The 18,441-nt window shown below is 45.3% G+C and overlaps 1 protein-coding gene across 9 annotated transcripts in view; it reads left to right on the top strand.

Annotated features, from left to right (window-relative positions):
* The first annotated feature begins 4,347 nt into the window (after positions 1 to 4,347).
* Positions 4,348 to 18,441, top strand: part of RASA2 (RAS p21 protein activator 2) — a 106,085-nt gene continuing 91,991 nt past the window's right edge. For 2 of the 9 annotated variants that reach the window (XM_058657253.1, XM_058657249.1), the window contains exons 1-3: positions 4,744 to 4,939; positions 5,465 to 5,643; positions 7,095 to 7,343. In XM_058657253.1, the coding sequence (XP_058513236.1) occupies positions 7,142 to 7,343 (202 nt within the window). In that variant the 5' untranslated portion in view covers positions 4,744 to 4,939; positions 5,465 to 5,643; positions 7,095 to 7,141. Of the gene's footprint in view, positions 4,536 to 4,743; positions 4,940 to 4,988; positions 5,324 to 5,464; positions 5,644 to 7,094; positions 7,344 to 18,441 lie in introns of those variants that run through there. The other 7 variants (XM_004588351.4, XM_004588350.4, XM_058657250.1 and 4 more) reach the window with 6 other exon arrangements.

The raw sequence follows: 18,441 nt of genomic DNA, 5'->3' as shown, positions 1-18,441 counted from the left end.
CCATCCATGGTTGTCACAGGCATTTGAGGAGCAACCGGTGGATGAGAGATCTCTGACTTTTCCCTGTCTTTTAAATGAAATAACTAAAAACTTTAAAAAGTAGATTTTCTAAATACTCCAGATCTTTCCTCACCTTTTACTACTCCAACTTTATCCAAAAGAAAAATTGGATTTTGAGGTTATTTGTATACTGTAAGTGGATGCAGAATGCTTACTGTATGTTAGTGAGATAAATGGAACAATCAAGCTGCCAGAGATCTGCAGTTCTGTGGAAGTTATTCTGCCCCATGAATGGATACACCTATGAAAATGATCTATATATAGATATCAAAGAGCAAGCACATTGCTCGTCCCTTGACTCACCAGAAAGAAAGTAATAAATAACTCAAGGCCAGAGATAGTGCTTATAATGCCACATTCCAGAGGTAGATGCTGACTCAGAAATACACTGTGCCTGGTGAGTTCTGAACTTGGTGCCCAGCACCATTTAGCACAAAGGAAGCCACTTCACAGACCAAGATGATTTAATGGGTTAAAACCTGGTGAAGAAACAGGAAAAGACTTAGTAGTGAATGGTTGCTCACCAGAATGAAGGTGGGGTGTAGGGGCAGTTAGAGAAGGCAGTAATAGCCTTTAAACACATTCATTAATAATATGAGGAAGGAAATACAGTGCAAGTTTGTGTATGATGCAATATTGTTCCAGTTACTAAACATCATGAAGAAATGAGAGGAACTCTAGATGAGTTTAAAACACAATACAAGAGCAATAAAGGGAATGAGGTACTAGCAGCCCTTTTGTAATTATGCTATGAGCCCATCTTGTTTACAAAACTTTGTTTTCCAAAGATTTTGCATGAAGGAAACATTGATTCTATTACAAATCTCTTCACAGGAGTCCGGTATTAGTAATAATAAATAATAATTTCCTTCACTTTACTCAGAAGCCATCAGAAGTGATTGCAGATGAAAAAGAAATTGAATTTTCTGTTTTAGCTTAGGGCCATCTTCCTCTGTTTTCCCAGGCCACAAAACAGGGAACTAGATGGGAACTAGATGGAGCAGCTGGGATGAGAACTGACATCCCGAACATGGTATCCTATATGGGATGCCATGTCTACAGGTGGAGGATTAGGCTATTGAGCTACTGTGCTGGCCCAGAAGCCAGCTTTTAAAAACTGTTTATTACTTTCAAATTGTTGAATTGCATTGCAGTTTTTCCATTCTTATTTTAACTATTTAGGCAGATAGAAAAATGAACCATAAATACAAATCAGCCTTTTCAGAAAAGAAATACTTCTACAAAGTAGAATGTCTACAAAACAGAGGAAGTAAGGAGGCTAATATCATTTCACCCATTCATTCACCAGATATTTGCTGAGGGGGTTAAAAAAGTGAACCCAGGAGGAGAGGTAAAGTAAGCACCAGGTTACACCCAGCAAGCAGAGTGTGAACAGTGGCACAGGATGATGCAAGTAACTCCCTCCACCCAGGTAAGAAAGAGATGGATGCAGGAGGGCCAGCATCACTACTCTTAGCAGAATCTGGTTGGGAGGCGGTGGGATGGGACGCATGGCTCCATGCAGCTGTAGATGAGAGGAATCAGGTGGGCTGGGTCCAGTTCCAATCCTGAACATTTGGCACTGAAGAATTTATTTTATTTTATTTTTAATGATGTTTACATAGTTGATCAGGGTTGGAAGGATCAAGGGTTAGGGAAAAGAGGGTGTGATCATTATTTCCAAATTTTCTATTTCTTCTTCTGGGGGAAGGGAGGTGATAAAGGAGAAGCCATATCCAGCATCCAACTGCACCAGTGCCCCAGGAATGGGAAATGCTTACTCAGTATCAACCCAGGGTTCCTATGTGGCACATGCTCCAAGGGTTTCTGTCCAGATGGCTTTGATAGTTGTGAAATGCTCTTGATCTTGGCGATCCAAAGATGAGGAGGCTCCTCCAATGTCCCTTGGTTGACATAGTTGAACTTACAGCATCCATTCTACCAGATTTTTGCTGGGGTTTGTTTTCCTTCCTCTGCTATGGTACCAGATGTCCGCTGCAGGCCCCAGTGGCCATATCCTCCATGTGTATTAGTGTCTGCCATCCACTGCTCTGTCTTTTCCACTGAGGAGGACCAGTTCTTACAGGTGAACCCAAGGACCTTGGCCAGGTGACCCTGGCCCCACCAGGCCCCCACCCCCAGAGCTCACAGACTTGGCACCCACTGCACCCAGACTGGAATGGCTTGCCTCACTTTGGCATCCAGCAGCAGGTGTTGCAGCCTGGCTGGTCCAGCCTGCTCCCAGTTCCAGCTCCTGCTGGTGGGTGACACAGTCTAGCCTGGTCCAGCCAGTGCCCAGTTCCAGCCCTAGTATGAACTGGTTGAAGTTGTAGTCCAAGCCAACCCATCCTGCACCCTGTGCTGGTTCTCAGATCTGCCAGTGGATGTTATGAACTCTCCCAGCCTGGCCCAGCCCCAGGCCTGACTCATGTATACCGGAGGGTTGGCTGAGGAATTTGAACTTCATTCTTTTCTTCATTTCTAGCACTGTTCATGACCTATAGTGTGCATTTACTTGCTGGCAGAAGAGATGAATGAAGCCATTGATGTGTGTGCATGTGCGTGTGGCTCTTCTTTTGAGCAGAGAAGTGACAAACTCGAGTTTTGCTTTAGAAAGACTCATTTAAGTGGTGTGTAGGTGGCCTGAGAGGGAGGGGACACTTACTACAAGGGCATGAGATGGCATTTATGAATTCATCCTATGGTTAGCATTCCTCGAGAGGCTTCACACAGGAGTTCTGGGGAATGCGTTAACTCTTCAAAGAAGGAAGAGATAATACAACATTTCCATTTGTACTGTTAATAAAGAGGGCTCAGGAAAACCGAACGACTTGCCCACATGACACAGATGCAAAAGGAGTAAAATTAAGCTCTCAAAAGGCAAGCCTTTCAAAAACCAAATCAAAAACTGTACACGTGGATAATACTTTTCCAATAGGATGACATTAACAAGGGCAATGGCAGGACATGGCAAGGAAAGGAGCCGGAAAAGATCTCAGCAGTGGGTAGGATTTGGAGAGGAGAGCTAAGGTGGAGTTCCAGCTTGCAACCCTGAATCACAGCCTATGGGTATGAAGTCAGGCTGGGAAAGGAGACCAGGGGATTGAGTTTCAGACCTGTTGTTTGAAACAACTGCAAAACATTCAGTAAGAGGAGGCATATTGACTTCCTTCAACAAATCTGAAGATCACCGAGTTGCCCAGCAGTACAGGCAGAAGGGGGAGCCTTGCTACTCAGGGTCACAGGCAGACTGGATGCCAGCGGTTCTCTCTCACTGGCCTGCCTTTGCCCAAGCCACCTCTACCCTTCGGGCACACCTCGGCCTCTCACTGGCCTCGCCTCTCAGAAAGTTCTCCCTGACTCCTTTCTGTTCATGATCCTACTGCACCCTCCAGTGCCTCTGCCCTTGTCTGTATTTTCTATCTTAAGGGCTGGTCCTTTGTGTGCAGTCTCCGATGCTTGTCATTACCTCAGACACATACATACAACTGACTTGCTGACTGATTGTTGTTGAATCAGAGCTATCCTTTCCTATTAAGTCACAGTTTCTTCCTTCTTAGCACAGCGCAGTTACCAACCTCAAGACCAGGAAATCATCTTTCTCATCACATTCCAGGATATTATTCACGCAGTTTACTCATTAGAAAGGGTTCCCTTGAAGCAGACTTAAAGCCAGGAGTCCAAGATTGAGGGATTTCTCATGGTCAATTCCCTTCCAAACAAGCCCATTTATGGTGTGTGTGGGGGAAACCCCGCTTGGCTTTGCTTCAGAGGAAACACATCAGGGGTGGGGGTCCTCGGAGCTGCTGTGGGGCTGGAATCTCGGGGTTGGCTCCTTTTCCTGTAGTAGCTTCCAGCAGTGTTCTGTGATTTGGTGCTGCGGGACGTGTGGGTCAAAGCGGTGGGATTCTAAGGCGCCTCTCCGCGAGTCTTCTGTAGTCATGAGGGCCACAAAAATGCCAAATTCCAGTTTACTTCCTTTCCCACCCGGAGTTCCCCGGATTGGGAAAGGCCCGTTTTTCCCCCAGAGCGTTGGAAATTTCGGTCCTCCCGTGGAGGGTGACCCATTGCCGGGAGGATTCAGGGGAATCACAGGAAAGCCGGGGTCGGGAGGAGGGATTTCCAGGCTGCCTAGAAGCACGACCACGGCGGCACCCTGCGCCCGAGTCCGGAGTTCGGTTCGCGCCAGGCCGGCGGGGGCGGCGACGCGGGGCCCGGGCGGGGCGGGGCGCGCCGGGGGAGGGCGGGGCCCAGGGCGGCGGAGTCCGGCCTAGGCCGCCGCGGGGCTCCGCCTCGCCGGGCGACGCAGGCGGCGGGGCTGCGGCACGGGCCGGGCGGCACCATGGCGGCGGCGGCGCCTGCTGCGGCGGCGGCTTCTTCCGAGGCGCCGGCAGCGCCTGCGACGGCAGAGCCCGAGGCCGGGGACGAGGACAGTCGCCAAGTGCGAGTGCTGCAGAGCCTCCGGGGCAAGATCTGTAAGCACAGGCCGGGGCTGAGGGGACCCTCTGGCGGCGGCTGAGGAGCCCCCCGAGCCGTGATGGGATCCCGGGGCTGGCGAGGGAGCCCGCGTGGGGGCGGAGGCCCGGCCGGGCGCGCGAGGAGGGCCGGGCTCCGGCGAGGCCGGGAGGGGGTGTGTAGGGGGAGGCGTCGCCTGGACGGGGCGGCGTGGGCTGCGGCCGTCTGCCCGGGAGGGCGTGAGGCGAGCCGGGACCTGGCCTGGGGCAGGAGGAGGCTGGGGCCGCGGGGCGCGGCCTGGACTCGGGGCCGCCGGAGCCCCCTTGGGCGCGGCCGGGGGGCGCTGGCCGGGGGCGTGAGGCGCTTCCGGCCGCGTTCTGACGCAGGCCTCCGGGCGGCTGCGGCCGCGGGGAGCGGCCCCGAGGTGGGTGCCGAGCGGTAATTACGGGGAGGAGGGCGGGGAGGTAGGGCTGGCCCGCGGGGTGAGGGCCGCCCGCTTCCTGGGCCCCCGAGCCGGAGAGGTTGAAAAAGGCGCCGTGCGCCGGAGGAAGCAGGCCGCCCGGGAGCCGAGTGGCTGGCGTGCCGGCCGCCCCACACCTGTGCTCGCCCCGCCTTGCCGCGCCGGGGCTGGACTCGAGAGACGGCGGGGCTGACAGACACTTGGGGCAGGATGTGTGGCTTCCTGTGAGCGGGTCTCAAAACAGTCACCCAGCCCTCACTTAACCCACTTAATTCCTTTCCTTCTCAGGCGTGTAATTGGTACTTTGGTGAGCGAGCCGTCCTACTTAGTACAGAGTTTTGTTTAGAGGTTTGCATTCTGTCATTGGACGTTTCGTTTATTTATTTTAAAGAGCCTTTTAGCATCAGATTGCCTTTATTTCCCCCTTTCACAAGTTGTATTCTGGTGGAATGACCATCCTGCTCTCCCCATTTGCTATTTTTAAAATAGATACGTAAAATTTATTATACTTTCGTGGAAAATGAGCATGTCTTCAGTATTCTGAGCCTGAAAATACCTTTCTTGTCTCGTGTCCTGAGGGGTACTTTCCACCTGACTTGGGAAAACGGAATTGCATTGAAATGGGTAGTGCTCTTGGCCAGGCTGTGAAGTTACCTTCGTCTTGAATAGTGAGTATTCATTGAGATGAGATCTTTCCACTTGCTCTTCAGGTTGCTCCTTTTTCAAGTATTTGGAATTTTATTCAGCTCCAGAAGCAAACATGTTTAATTCTCTCTCTCTCTCTTTTTAATGCTCTGATGTAGTCTTTAAGAGGTTATAGGTTTTAATACTTGGAAAGTGGCACCAGAGAAGTGGATCTTTTCTGTGTTCTCAACGTTAAAGCTTAAGAATTTCTCAGCATTCAGATTAAATCTCACACTTTGTCTTTCATACTTCTTTATTTGATAAGTAGGAAAAAAACAGAAGGAGATGAGAGAGACAGACATGCAGAAAGACAGGGATGTTTTCCATCCACTGGTTCTCTCCCTAAATGGCCACAGGAGCCTGGAGCTTTCCCCAGGTCTCCCACACTGGTTCACTGGGTCTCAGGTGTTTGGGCCAACCTCGGCTGCTTTTTCTGGTATATTAACAGCTGGATCAGAAATGGAGCAACTGGCATGTGGGATATGTAAATCACTGTGACACCCCCTCAGATTCAGTCTTTTTTGTTTGTTTTACTTGAAAGCCAGAGATACACAGAGAGCTCCCATATGCTGGTTCATTCCCCAAATGACTGCAATAGTCAGGGCTGAGCCAGGGCAAAGTTAGGAGCTTCGGGTCTCCCATATCAGGTGCAGTGACCCAGGACTTGAGCCCCCTTCAGCTGCTTTCCTAGGTGCATTAGCAAGAAGCTGGATGGGAAGTGGAGCAGCCAAGACTCTTTAAGTGGCACCCATATGGGATCCTGGCATCACAGGTAGTGGCTCAAACCCCTGTGCCACAATGCCAGCCCCAATTTATTTTGTTTTACATTTATTTTATTTGCATGTATTTTACTATCTGGATAAACTATTGCTGGACCAGAGCTTCTGTTGATCTGATTTTCCAGATGTTCACCACTTTTCAGTTTGATGTGACTGGGAACCAGGCCTTGGAGCCTCACTGATTCGTAACTGCAGTTTGCACCAAGACTGCCTAGATGAGCATTTTGGAGCTGAGTAGGGTTGGGCTCTTTCAAGCAGAGCTTATCACGTTCATGTGTTGATTTGTTTGAAAGGACAGTAAGGGAGAGGCTGAGACGTTGAGGCAGGTCTTCTATCTGCTAGCTCCTTCTCTGAGAATTTGAGGTAACCAGGGCCAGGCAGGAGCCTGCAGCTCCATGCAGATTTCTCACGTGGGGGTGTGTGTCTGAGACCCAAGTACTTAAGTCATCATCTGCTGCTTTCCCACCCACATTAGTGGAAAACTAGGTTGGAAACAAGTTCCACTCCATCCCAGGCACTCAGTATGGGACACAGATACCCTAAGTGATGGCTTAATTTGTGGTGCCACAATACTCACTGTGCAGCCCTGTGTTTTATACTGCTCAGTGGCAAAGACATGCTGAAAACAGTTGTGCTTTGTTTGTTTTTATTGTTAGAGAGGAGAGGCAGAGGAAGATCTTCCATCTGCTGTTTCACTCCCTAAATGGCTGCAACAGCTGGAGCTGAGCCGATCCAGAGCCAGCAGCCAGTAGCTGCTTCTAGGTCTCCCATATGGGTGCAGGGTTCCAAGGACTGGAACCATCCTCCACTGTTTTCCCCAGCTACTGCAGCTCCCCAGGGAGCTGGATGGAAGTGGAGCAGTCAGGACATGAATTGGTGCCCACGTGGGATCCTGGTTTTGGAAGGTGAGCCACAACGCCAGTCCCTGTAAAGTTTTGTAAGAGGTATCACTGTAATCGACACTTTGTTCTACAGAATTAAGGGGAATCACTTTGTTTCTGTAGTTTTAGAGCAACCTGACCACCCAATCTTGAAGATTTGATCATCTACTTGCTGGAAATGATAGCCCATGGTCAAAATATTTAAATTTGTTATCCTAGTTAGTTTCTTGTTTATTGACTTGCTCAGTTGATGGCTCAGCTCAAGGAACAATTGCTTCATAGAAAATCTTAGTATTACATACACAGAACTACTGCCTCTTATACTCCCCTTTCAGGTGATGTAATTCAAAGGTCGTTGACCTTCAGAACCTTGTGAAGAGACGCTTTTTCCTGTTTGCCTGAAACTGACAGGTGGGCTTGGGAGGGGGAAGGAGTGAAGCTGAGACCTGGAAGCATCATTAGCAAGTGGTTACATCGCAGAAGTGGTTTTGTGGTGTTGCTGGCAATGAAGATACTAAACAGGTTAGGGCAGGGCGTAACTAGGCTGCCTTTCCTCTATACCAAACTGGGAAACCTTGGAAGAAAGCATGATCGTATCTGTTAACCTAGGAAGTGTGCTGACATATTCTGCACTGATGATGGGAATATCTAATTTGGGGAGTTAGACATCTGTGGGACTGGAAAGGAAATATTCCTAGCACTTGTCAACATTGTCCTAGGAATTGTCCCATTGAAAAGTGAGGATGGGTTGATTTATGTATCTTTAAAATTATAGAGGTGATGTTAGTCCACAGCCACCTTTAAGGGTTTTATGCCAGGATTTACTATTTTTCACATATAACCCATAAAGTGAAATGTAAGATTGACAAATGAAAAGATTATTGTGTGGCCAGTTTCAGACAGCTGGCATTCACAGATCCAGTGTGGGAGACCGTCAGTTCTCAAAACTCATTTCCCAACTGTCTGATTCCTTAACTGTGTTTTAAAGAGACAAGTTTGGTTGTTAGGTAGTCAAGGAGTGTCATAGGACCTTTTTCAAAGAGAGTTAGGGATGTTACTCCAGAATTCATCCTTTGGTTAGACTTCCCATGTGTTGAGTAGCTGGTTGCTAGTGTATCTGAAGCACACATGCATGTTCTGTCTCCAATTCCTCCCCCCCAAAAACCCTACAAAATCCTGCATTACACTCAAGTGAGATAGAATTAGGCCTTTCTCCTTTATGTATCTTTAGGTTTCATGCTGTTGTTCTGTGACCACCTCCTTTCGGGCATTACTGTGTGTTGGATGTGTGCACTTCCAGTTAAATCAGATTGTAAAAGTTTGCGGAAAGGCTCATACCACCTAGGCTTTCCATATTAATAAAGGGTACAGATGTGAAGAATGGGTGAATTTTTAGATGTATGGTACAGTGGGACCACATTGTATCTCAGGACTTACTTCCTGTCCTTGGTTTCTTAGGGCTGTTTGACCAAGTAAGAGAAGATTTGGGGAATATGTGTGGTTAAGTGCTTGAGCTTAGAGGCCTGGTGAAGTTAATCATTTGAATTTGAATATTCACTTGTTAATCTCTGTATCTCCCCATGTGCTCATTTTAAAATAGGGTTAGCAAACTCTGTTTTATATGATTGCTGTGAGGATTAATTAAGGTCCCTTCACCCAGTACCCGAGTTAGAACCTGGAGCGTCTTAAGAATGAGTAAAGGATATAATGCATCTCAATGTGACGTTTTTGACCAGCATGTCCTGGCATTTTTTGATATATGTACAAAACTGATTAAAGTAAGACTTGTGTTCTGCTTCATACATGGCTAGTTAATATTCATGCGACTGGAGACAGCTCACTTACCGTTGGTAAATCTTTATTGTTAGACTAGGAATAATGCTCATTATACTAGCCTCACCTGTTGTGTCCTCTGCCTAGGCTTGTCTTACTCGGTTCTCCTACCTCGTGTTTATGTCAGGGAGCTCCTCCTCTTGCCTTTTGCACCCCCAGTCCCCATCTGTTGTTAAAAGGTGCTTGCGTTGGGGAGTCACTCTTTTTGGGGAGTCAATTTCCCTATTAGAGCATGTTTCATAGAAATGATTTATGGGGCTGGTGTTGTGGTACAGTGAGTTGAGCTGCCACCTGTGATGCCAACATCCCATATGTGGGCTGGTTTGTGTCCTGTCTTGTTCATATCTGATGCAGCTCTCTGGTAATGGCTTGAAAAGGCAGTATGAGATGGCCCAAGTGCTGGGCCTCTGCCCCCAGAGCTCCTGGCCCAGCCTGAGCTGTTGGGACCATCTTTGGAGTGAACCAGTGGGTAGAAGATCTTTCTCTCTTTCTGACTTTAAAATAAGTGTCTAAAAATATGTTTGTTTCCTCTAGATTGAACTTTTCCAGAGTAGAATTTGTTTTTGCTTTTTTTATCTTTTTGACTTTGTCAGTGTCAACAAGATGCCTGCACTAGAGAAATCCTTTAGATAATGCTTATTTGGGACCTGTTGTAGTCACAGTGAGTTAAGCTGTCTCCTGCAGTGGTCACATTCCGTGTGGGTGCCAGTTGCAGTCTGGCTACTTGCACTTCTAACCCAGCTCTCTGTTAATGCCCTTGGGAAAGTACTTGGGCCAAATGCTTGGTACCTACATCCACGTGGGAGATAGTATTGAAGCTACTGCCTTTGGCCATGGCTGGCCTGACCATTGTGGGCATTTGGTAGTGAGCCTCTGTCTGTCCCTCAGTCCTGCTTTTCCAATAAATATAATAATACATCTTTTCTAGAAAGATTTATTTATTTTTATCGGAGATGCAGAGAGAAAGATCTTCCAGCTGCTGATTCATTCTCAAAGAGGCCGTAATGGCTGGAGCTGAGGCAGTCTGGAGCCAGGAGCTTGTTTTGGGCTCCCACCTGGGTGCAGGGTTCCAAGGTTTTGGGACATCCTCCACTGCTTTTCCAGGCCACAAGCAGGGAGCTGGATGGGAAGAGAGGCAGCCGGGCCACCAACTGGCACCTATGGAATCCCAGTGCATGCAAGGGCTATGGGATTCCCTCTAGGCTGCTGTGCTGGGACCGGTAATACATCTTAAAAAAAAAAGGAAAGAAAATACCCTTTTTCACAGTGTTATCCTGAGAATGATTTTTGAGATGCTAGACATGAAAGTGTTTTGTAAATTATACAGCTGAACAATCAAGAAGGTGTTACTATTATGAAAACTATAGGGGTCTATGTTGTGAAATTAGTCCCTTTCAGAATCGTAGTGGCTGCTGAACTTAGGTTTGAACTGATGCCAAAAGGTTACCTCATTTGGAAAATTGTTAGATTTTCTAAATGCTCTGATTGCTTATTATTAGGACATTTGAATATTGTTACAGGATTGTATTTATGAATATTGTTATTGCTAATTGGTCCTGGAGCCTGAAAAAGGAAATCTCATGATCATACTTTAAGTGTTTTTATTTGGCATGGAAAGTTTGAATTTTTTTTTTGATCAAGTATAAATCAAATAAATTATTGGCTATTCAATAGAGTTGAGAGGAAGTAATTATAAAAGGGTTCTTTCTGCTAAGGAGTCGTTATTGTCAGGAATTTGAAATGAAATGATGAGTTATTTAGGTTAGAGGAAGAAGCTATCTTTCGGAGAGAGAGAAACTGGAGAGAAAAGGGTTCTTTGTAAAAGTTCCCAGAGCTGTCTGCTAAGGGTTTGTTGGACAGAAGAAGGAGATAAACCTCAAATGAGTTCATGGAATTGGTTTGACTTAAACCTAGAACTCTGAATAGACTCCTAAGTAACTGTGGAATTAACGCTGTTAGAATAAAACCATGTTGTTTATCTTCTAATCCTGTTTCCTTGTCTTTTATGAAATTATTGGACAGTAATATCTGATGGTATGTTTTATCTGCTAATAAAGTTCTTTCCTCTTTTGAGAGTTGCTAACGGAATCTTTGTATAGTCATGTACTAGTGTAAGTTAAAATATTTACGTTAAGAAAACTTTGACATATTTTTAGCTTTGTATGTCACTTCAATCACTAAAATGACTACCTTATAAAGTTACAACAGTACTCATACAAAGACCAGTGGAATGGAATTGACAGACAGCTTCTATGGGTTTGGTTCTAATAATGTCATTACAGACAGAATAGATACATTCTTTTTCTTTTTTTATGTAACAAGTGTATTCTATTTTTGATGATGTTTACATAGTTGAGAAGGATGCATGCCCATGTGGACTACCAACTAGGGTGGGAAGGGTTGAGGAACTGAGGAAAGTGGATGAGACGACCGTTTCCAACCTTTTTTTCCTTGTATTTGGCAGAAGTGGGAGGAGAAAGGGAGCAGGCTGCTGCCAGCAGCCCAACCGCCTCAGTGCCCGAAGGTGAGGGTCGGCCACTTGACGTCAGGCCTAGGGGCCCCAATGTGGAACATGTTCTGAAGGCACTGCTTAGGGTGCTTGAACCTTGTGGAACTCCTGTCTCCTTATAAAATGAGCAGCCTTTAAGTTTCTGGTGCTTTAATTACTGCTTTTTATCTTGAACCATTTACTTTTAGATAGCATGTCAGATGTTATTTTACTGCTTATATGTTATTTAGTGCTTAAGATTCATAATTTTTAAAGTATTTAAATATTTCATTCCTGGCGACCCTGCTTCCCATCTAGCTCCCTGTGTGTGGCCTGGGAAAACAGTTGAGGATGGCCCAAAACCTTGGAACCCTGCACCAGTGTGGGAGATCCAGAAGAGGTGTCTCTGTCTGCCCTTCTCTCTGTATATCTGACTTTCCAATAAAAATAAAATAAATCTTAAAAAAAAAAAAAGTTCTTTCAGTGAATCTGGTCTACCTTTCCAGTAAATAATCTTTTTTTTCTTTAAGATCTGTTATTTTTATTGGAAAGTCAGATATACAGAGAGGAGAAGAAACAAAAAGGAGGAGAGACAGAGAGGAAGGTTTTCCATCTGCTGATTCACTCCCCAAGTAACTGCAATGGCCAGAGCTGAGCTGATCTGAAGCCAGGAGCTTCTGGGTCTCCCACCTGGGATCAGGGTCCCAAGACTTTGGGCTGTCCTCTTCTGCTTTCCCAGGCCACAAGCAGGGAGCTGGATGGGAAGCAGGGCTTCCAGGGTTATATCCGGCACTCATGTAGGATCCCTGTGTGTTCCAAGGTGAGAACTTTAGCCACTAGACTACTGTTCTGAGCCCCAGTAAATAATCTTTTGAAAAAAAGTTCTGATGTCCGGCTCTACCACAGACCTACTGAAATTAAGATTTCTGGGGTCCCTCTGGATATCTGAAGGTTTAAAAAAGTTCCATTAAGGGAACTAAGCAGCTGGCTTGGTGTATTTCAGCTTTTGCTAATTGAGCATTCCTACCATAGTCAATATATGACTGCATAGCACAGTAGGCTACTATGCATGATCATTTAAAATGTACTGAAGAACTAAACAAAGTTTGTTTTCACAGAGAGGGTTCTCTCTCTCTCTCTCTCTCTTTGGGTAAGATTTATTTATTTGAATGGCAGGGTGACAGACACACACATGGAGAAAAGAGAGGAGGAGAAAAGAGGGAGGGAGGAAAACATGAGTGAACGAGCTAGCTAGCTATCTAGCTAACTTCCATCTGCTGGTTCAGTCCCCAAATGGCCACAGTAGCTGGGGCTAGGCCATGCTGAAACCAGAATTCAGGAACTCTTGTCTTGGTTTCCTGTATGGGAGGCAGGATAGGCCACTTTGCATTGCTTTCCTGAGTAGGTTAGCAGGGGCTACATCAGAAGCTGCAGCTGGGACTCAAACCAGCACTCTGATATTGGCTGATGGTGCTACAAGTGTTTCTGCTTTTTTTTGTTTTGTTTTTAAGATTTATTTATTTATTTATTTATTTTGATTACAGCCAGTTATACACAGAGGAGGAAAGACAGAGAGGAAGATCTTCCGTCCGATGATTCACTCCCCAAGTGAGCCGCAACGGCCGGTGCGCGCCAATCCGAAGCCGGGAACCTGGAACCTCTTCCGGGTCTCCCACACGGGTGCAGTGTCCCAATGCATTGGGCCATCCTCAACTGCTTTCCCAGGCCACAAGCAGGGAGCTGGATGGGAAGTGGAGCTGCCGGGATTAGAACTGGCGCCCATATGGGATCCCGGGGTTTTCAAGGCGAGGACTTTAGGCGCTAGGCCACATCGCCGGGCCCAAGATTTATTTATTTTTATTGAAAAGTCAGGCTTTACAGAGAGAGGGAGGGAAAGATCTTCTGTCTGCTGATTCACTCCCCAGGTGGCCACAATGGCCAGAGCTGAGTCAATTTGAAGCCAGGAGCCTCTTCCAGGTCTCCCATGTGAGTGCAGGGTCCCAAGGCCTTAGACCATCCCCCATTGCTCTCCCAGGCTGCAAGCAGGGAGCTGGGTGGGAAATGGGAGGTGGGACATGAACCGGCACCCATATGGGATCCTGGTGCATGTAAGGTGAGGACTTTAGCCACTTGGCTACTGCACTGGGGCCAGTGTTGCAAGTGCTTTGACCTGTTGTGCTGCAGCTCCAGATCTGGGTTCTTATTTTAATTTAAAAAATGTTTTTTGAAAAAGTTTATGTGAGGGCAACAGAAACAGAGTGCATACTCATTTTCTCATTCACTCGCCCAAATGACTGCCCATTCACAGCTTGGGCTAGTGAGGACTGGACCCAAGAACACGTTCCAAGTCTACCCACAGCCAGCTGCTTTGATGTGCGATGCAACTGTTTTAACTGCTAGGCTAGGTTTTGCTTTGTTTACATATATATAAAAAAATGTTTGTTTGGGATGTAAGTGAGTGTGCACAGTCACACAGCCCCCATCTGCTAGTTCACCCACGAAACCTGAAGTGACTGGAATTGGCCAGAGCAAAGCTAGGAGATAAGAACTCAGTCTGGGTCTCCTGCATAGTGACTGGAACCCAGTTCCTTGAGCCATCATGGCCGCCTCATAAGAGCCAGAGCCCAGCACCAAATCCAAGCACTCTGATATGGGATTTGGCCATCTGAAATACCAGGCCAATGAGCTGCTCATTGCTTGTGGTGTTTACAAAGATTTATGAGTTGATCATTAAATGTTTTTAGATATTTCTTTATTTTTATTTGAAAGGCAGAGTTATAGAGAGAAGGAGAGACAGAGAGAGAGATTATCCATCCCTGGTGCAGGGGCAAGAGCTGAGCCGATCTGAGCCTTTTCTGAGTCTCCTACATAGATGCAGAGGCTGGAGAGACCTGAGTCATCCTCTGCTACTTTCCTAGGCTAGAAGCAGTGAGCTGGATCTGAAGTGGAGCGGCTGCAATGCAAACCAGTGCCCATACGGGATGCCAGAGCTAGCAAATGGAGATTAGTCTGTTTAGCCAAAGCACCAGCACCAGATCATAAAAACTCCACACAGAGATCAACTGTTACAAACTGCATATGATGGAAATGTTTCGTTCTAATATCTGCTTGGCTGTTCCCTCTCCAAAAGCAGGGATGACCAGTTTGAATCCTTGCAGAGTCTTCCGGCTTGCTTATTTGAAGGAACAGTTACAGAGAGAGAGAGCTGGAGAGATTTTCCATCTGCTGGTTCTTCCAAATGTCTGTGACAGTGAGAGATTGGGCAGGCCAAAGCTGTGAGCCAGAGTTCTTCCAGGTTTCCTTACATGGGTGGCAGGGACCCAAGTTCTGGGGTGTGAACCAGAGTATTTCAGGCTGTGGGTTAACTCCCCGTGCTACAATGTAGCTGCCCCCCCACCCCAGTCTTCAAACCTTTAATGCATAATTGTGTACAAATTTATGTTTTTTCCCATCAAACTATGAAGTGTATACATGATTTTGCATCTTCTTGTTTTACACTGATACATAGCTTGAGGTTTGTTTGCTTGTTTGTTTTTTTATCTATGTCTCTGGGGGCTGGCATTGTGGCTAGCTGATAAAGCTGCTGCCTGTAATACCGGCATCCTCTCATGACACTAGTTGATGTCCTGGCTGCTCCATTTTCAATCCAGCTGCCTGCTGAGGGCCTGGGAAAAACCGTGGGTGATGACCCAAGTGCTTGGGTCCTTGACATCTATGTGGGAGACCCAGATGAAGTTCCTGGCTTTGGCCTGTCCCCAGACTGGCTGTTTTAGCCCGTCTGGAGAGTGAACTGGTGGGTGAAAGTCTCTCTCTGTCCTCTAATTCTTGTGATTCAAATAAACAAGTATTTTTCTTTTTAACAGTTATGCAATAGTTCATTATTTGGATATACCAGTTTATTTAGCCAGTCCCTTACTGTTTGATGTTTAGATTGCTTTCTGTCTTTTTTATAAATATTTTTGAGGTGAATATCCTTATAGGTTTGTAATTTTTAATATGAGCCCTTATGTCTCTTTGCTGTCTGAATTCCTAGATGTTAGACTGATGAATCAAAGGGTGTATGCATTTTTATTTTGCAAAGATAATGACAAATTTCCTTTCTTAGAAACTGTAACAATTTATGCTGCTACCAGCAATGATAAATGCCTATTGCTGTACACCCACGTAGTGTGTATTTTCAACTTCATGTTCTTTATTAGTCTGTCAGAGGAAAAGGAACATTTAATTTGTAGTTTTAATTTACACTTTTAAGTGAGAGATCTCTTCATATTTTTAGGCTCCATTTTTTTTTTTTAATTCCAGTGGTTGTGAATTTCTCGGCTTATTTCTTTTGAAAGTCTTATTGATTTGTGAAAATGCTTTATGCAATAAGGAAGATAACTTTTATCTTAGCAGAAAAAAATTTTTTTTATAAGTTATGATCTGAATTTATTCTTTATTTTATTTTATTTTTGTTGGAAAGTTGGATTTACAGAGAGGAGAAAAGACAGAAAGATCTTCGGTCTGATGATTCACTTCCCAAGCGGCTACAATGGCCGGTGCTGAGCTGGTCTGAAGTCAGAAGCCAGGAGCTTCTTTCTGGTTTTCCATGCAGGTGCAGGGTTACAAGGCCTTGGGCCGTCCTCAACTGCTTTCCCAGGCCACAAACAGGGAGCTGGATGGGAAGTGGAGCAGCTGCACACCAACCGGTGCCCGTATGGGACCCCGACATATGTAAGGCTAGGCTACTGCGCCGGGCCCCTGAATTTGTTCTTGAGGAGTTGATTGGGAAATCCAGTGAGGTGAATTAGTTGTTTCTATTTGCTTGTTTACTGTTAGAATAAAAATGGAGAAATAACTTTCTTTTTTTAAAGACTTATTTATTTTTATTGCAAAGTCAGATTTACAGAGAGAAGGAGAGACGGGGGAAGATATTCCATTTGATGATTCATTCCCCAAGTGGAAGCAACTGCTGAAACTGAGTCAATCCAAAGCCAGGAGCCCGGAGCTTCTTCTGGTTCTCCCACGTGGGTGCAGGGTTCCAAGGCTTTGACCATTCTTGACTGTTTTACCAGGCAGCAGGCAGGGAGCTGATGGGAAGCAGGTCGCTGGGACACGAACCGGTGTCCATGTGGGATCCTAGCGCAAGCAAGGCAAGGACTGTTAGGCCTACCGCACCTGGCCCGAAATAACTTACTTGAGCAAAGGTCAGTTAAAACTTATAAATGGGTTAAAAGATCAATGGTAGGTTGGAAGAAGCTACAGCATGCCCTTTCCACAAAGAAAACACATCTGTATGATACTCTGTGCGAGGCACTGTTTTCAAGCACTTTATGCTTGTTTGCTAACCTAATGTGAGTGTCAGTATTATCCCCATTTTTACTGAATGAGGGAGCAAACAGTACAGCTAAGTGATTTGCCCAAAGTCAGACAGCTAGGCAGTGGTAGAAATGTCCTATACTGGGCAGAGCCTGTAGGGTTTGTCCTTTTTTTCTTGTCCTGGTTTGCTGTACTGTCTTTCTACTAATGTACACAATATGTGAAGTGAAAGAGTCCATTTGAAAAATCAAGGGTATGATTAGTTATGTCAAGGAAATTTGAATGTCTAATAAACATGTGGAAATATTAGTAAAGTTAAAACTATTCAAGGAAACAAATATTTAAATTAATGAAGGAGGGAAAGCATTATTAGTATTGGTGAGGGTTTAGGGAAACAGGGATTTTCTTCATTGTTGCTGTGATTTTAAATTGATTAAGCAGTGTTGGGGAAAGCATTTTGTCTGAGTCTGTTAAAAACATGAATATATGTTGCAGAAACAGAAGCATTATATGTGAAGATTTTTAATGTTACATTTTTGGTAAAACAAGGTAGAGTCAGATAACCATCAGTGGGAAATTAGCTAAATAATATGTCCAGGCCACTATTCTGCGACAGCTGAAGATAAAATCTATGTCATAAAAGAAATGAACTTCAATATATATTGTTATTCAACAAAGAAGCAGGTTTTAGAAATGTATGTTGTTGGAATACTGTGTAGTATTATCTGTGTTTTTAAAAACCTGAATGTAGGTCCCGGCGGCGTGGTCTAGTGGCTAAAGTCCTCATTTTGAACGCGCTGGGATCCCATATGGATGCTGGTTCATATCGTGGCAGTCCCACTTCCCATCCAGCTCCCTGCTTGTGGCCTGGGAAAGCAGTTGAGGATGGCCCAAACCCTTGGGAACCTGCATCTGCGTGGGAGACCTGGAAGAAGTTTCTGGCTCCTGGCTTCAGATCAGCATAGCACTGGCCATTGTGGTCACTTGAGGAGTGAATCATCGGATGGAAGGTCTTCCTCTCTGTCTTTCCTCTCCTGCTCTTCTCCTCTCTGTATATCTGAATTTGCAATAAAAATAAATAAATCTTTTTTAAAAAACCCTGAATGTAGTATTTTAGTATTTTTGCATCCATTTGGATGAGTGTATTAACATTTTTGAGAAAACAAAACAAAACAGTACAACATTAGTTGCCTGGTCAGATTTTCTACAGGGAATGCATATATTGATTATGTTACAGCTTTATATAAATAAATTTGTTACAATACTGATCTTAAACTATCAATATCTTGCCATCTTTTTGAAGACTGTGTTGCCTGCAAAAGTAAGAGTGACATACTAGATTTGGTAACATTTTGCTTGTATTTAGAAATAAAGACAACTTTGGTTGTGTTTTTTTTTTTTTTTTTCCAAATTTGTTTATTTTTATTGGAAGGGCAGACCTACAGAGAGAGGGAAAGACAGGAAAAATCTTCCATCCACAGGTTCACTTCCCAAGTGGCTACA

This window comes from Ochotona princeps, chromosome 30 (assembly GCF_030435755.1).
Source record: "Ochotona princeps isolate mOchPri1 chromosome 30, mOchPri1.hap1, whole genome shotgun sequence".
Lineage (NCBI taxonomy): Eukaryota > Metazoa > Chordata > Mammalia > Lagomorpha > Ochotonidae > Ochotona > Ochotona princeps.
This window is presented reverse-complemented; position numbering and strand designations above follow the sequence as displayed.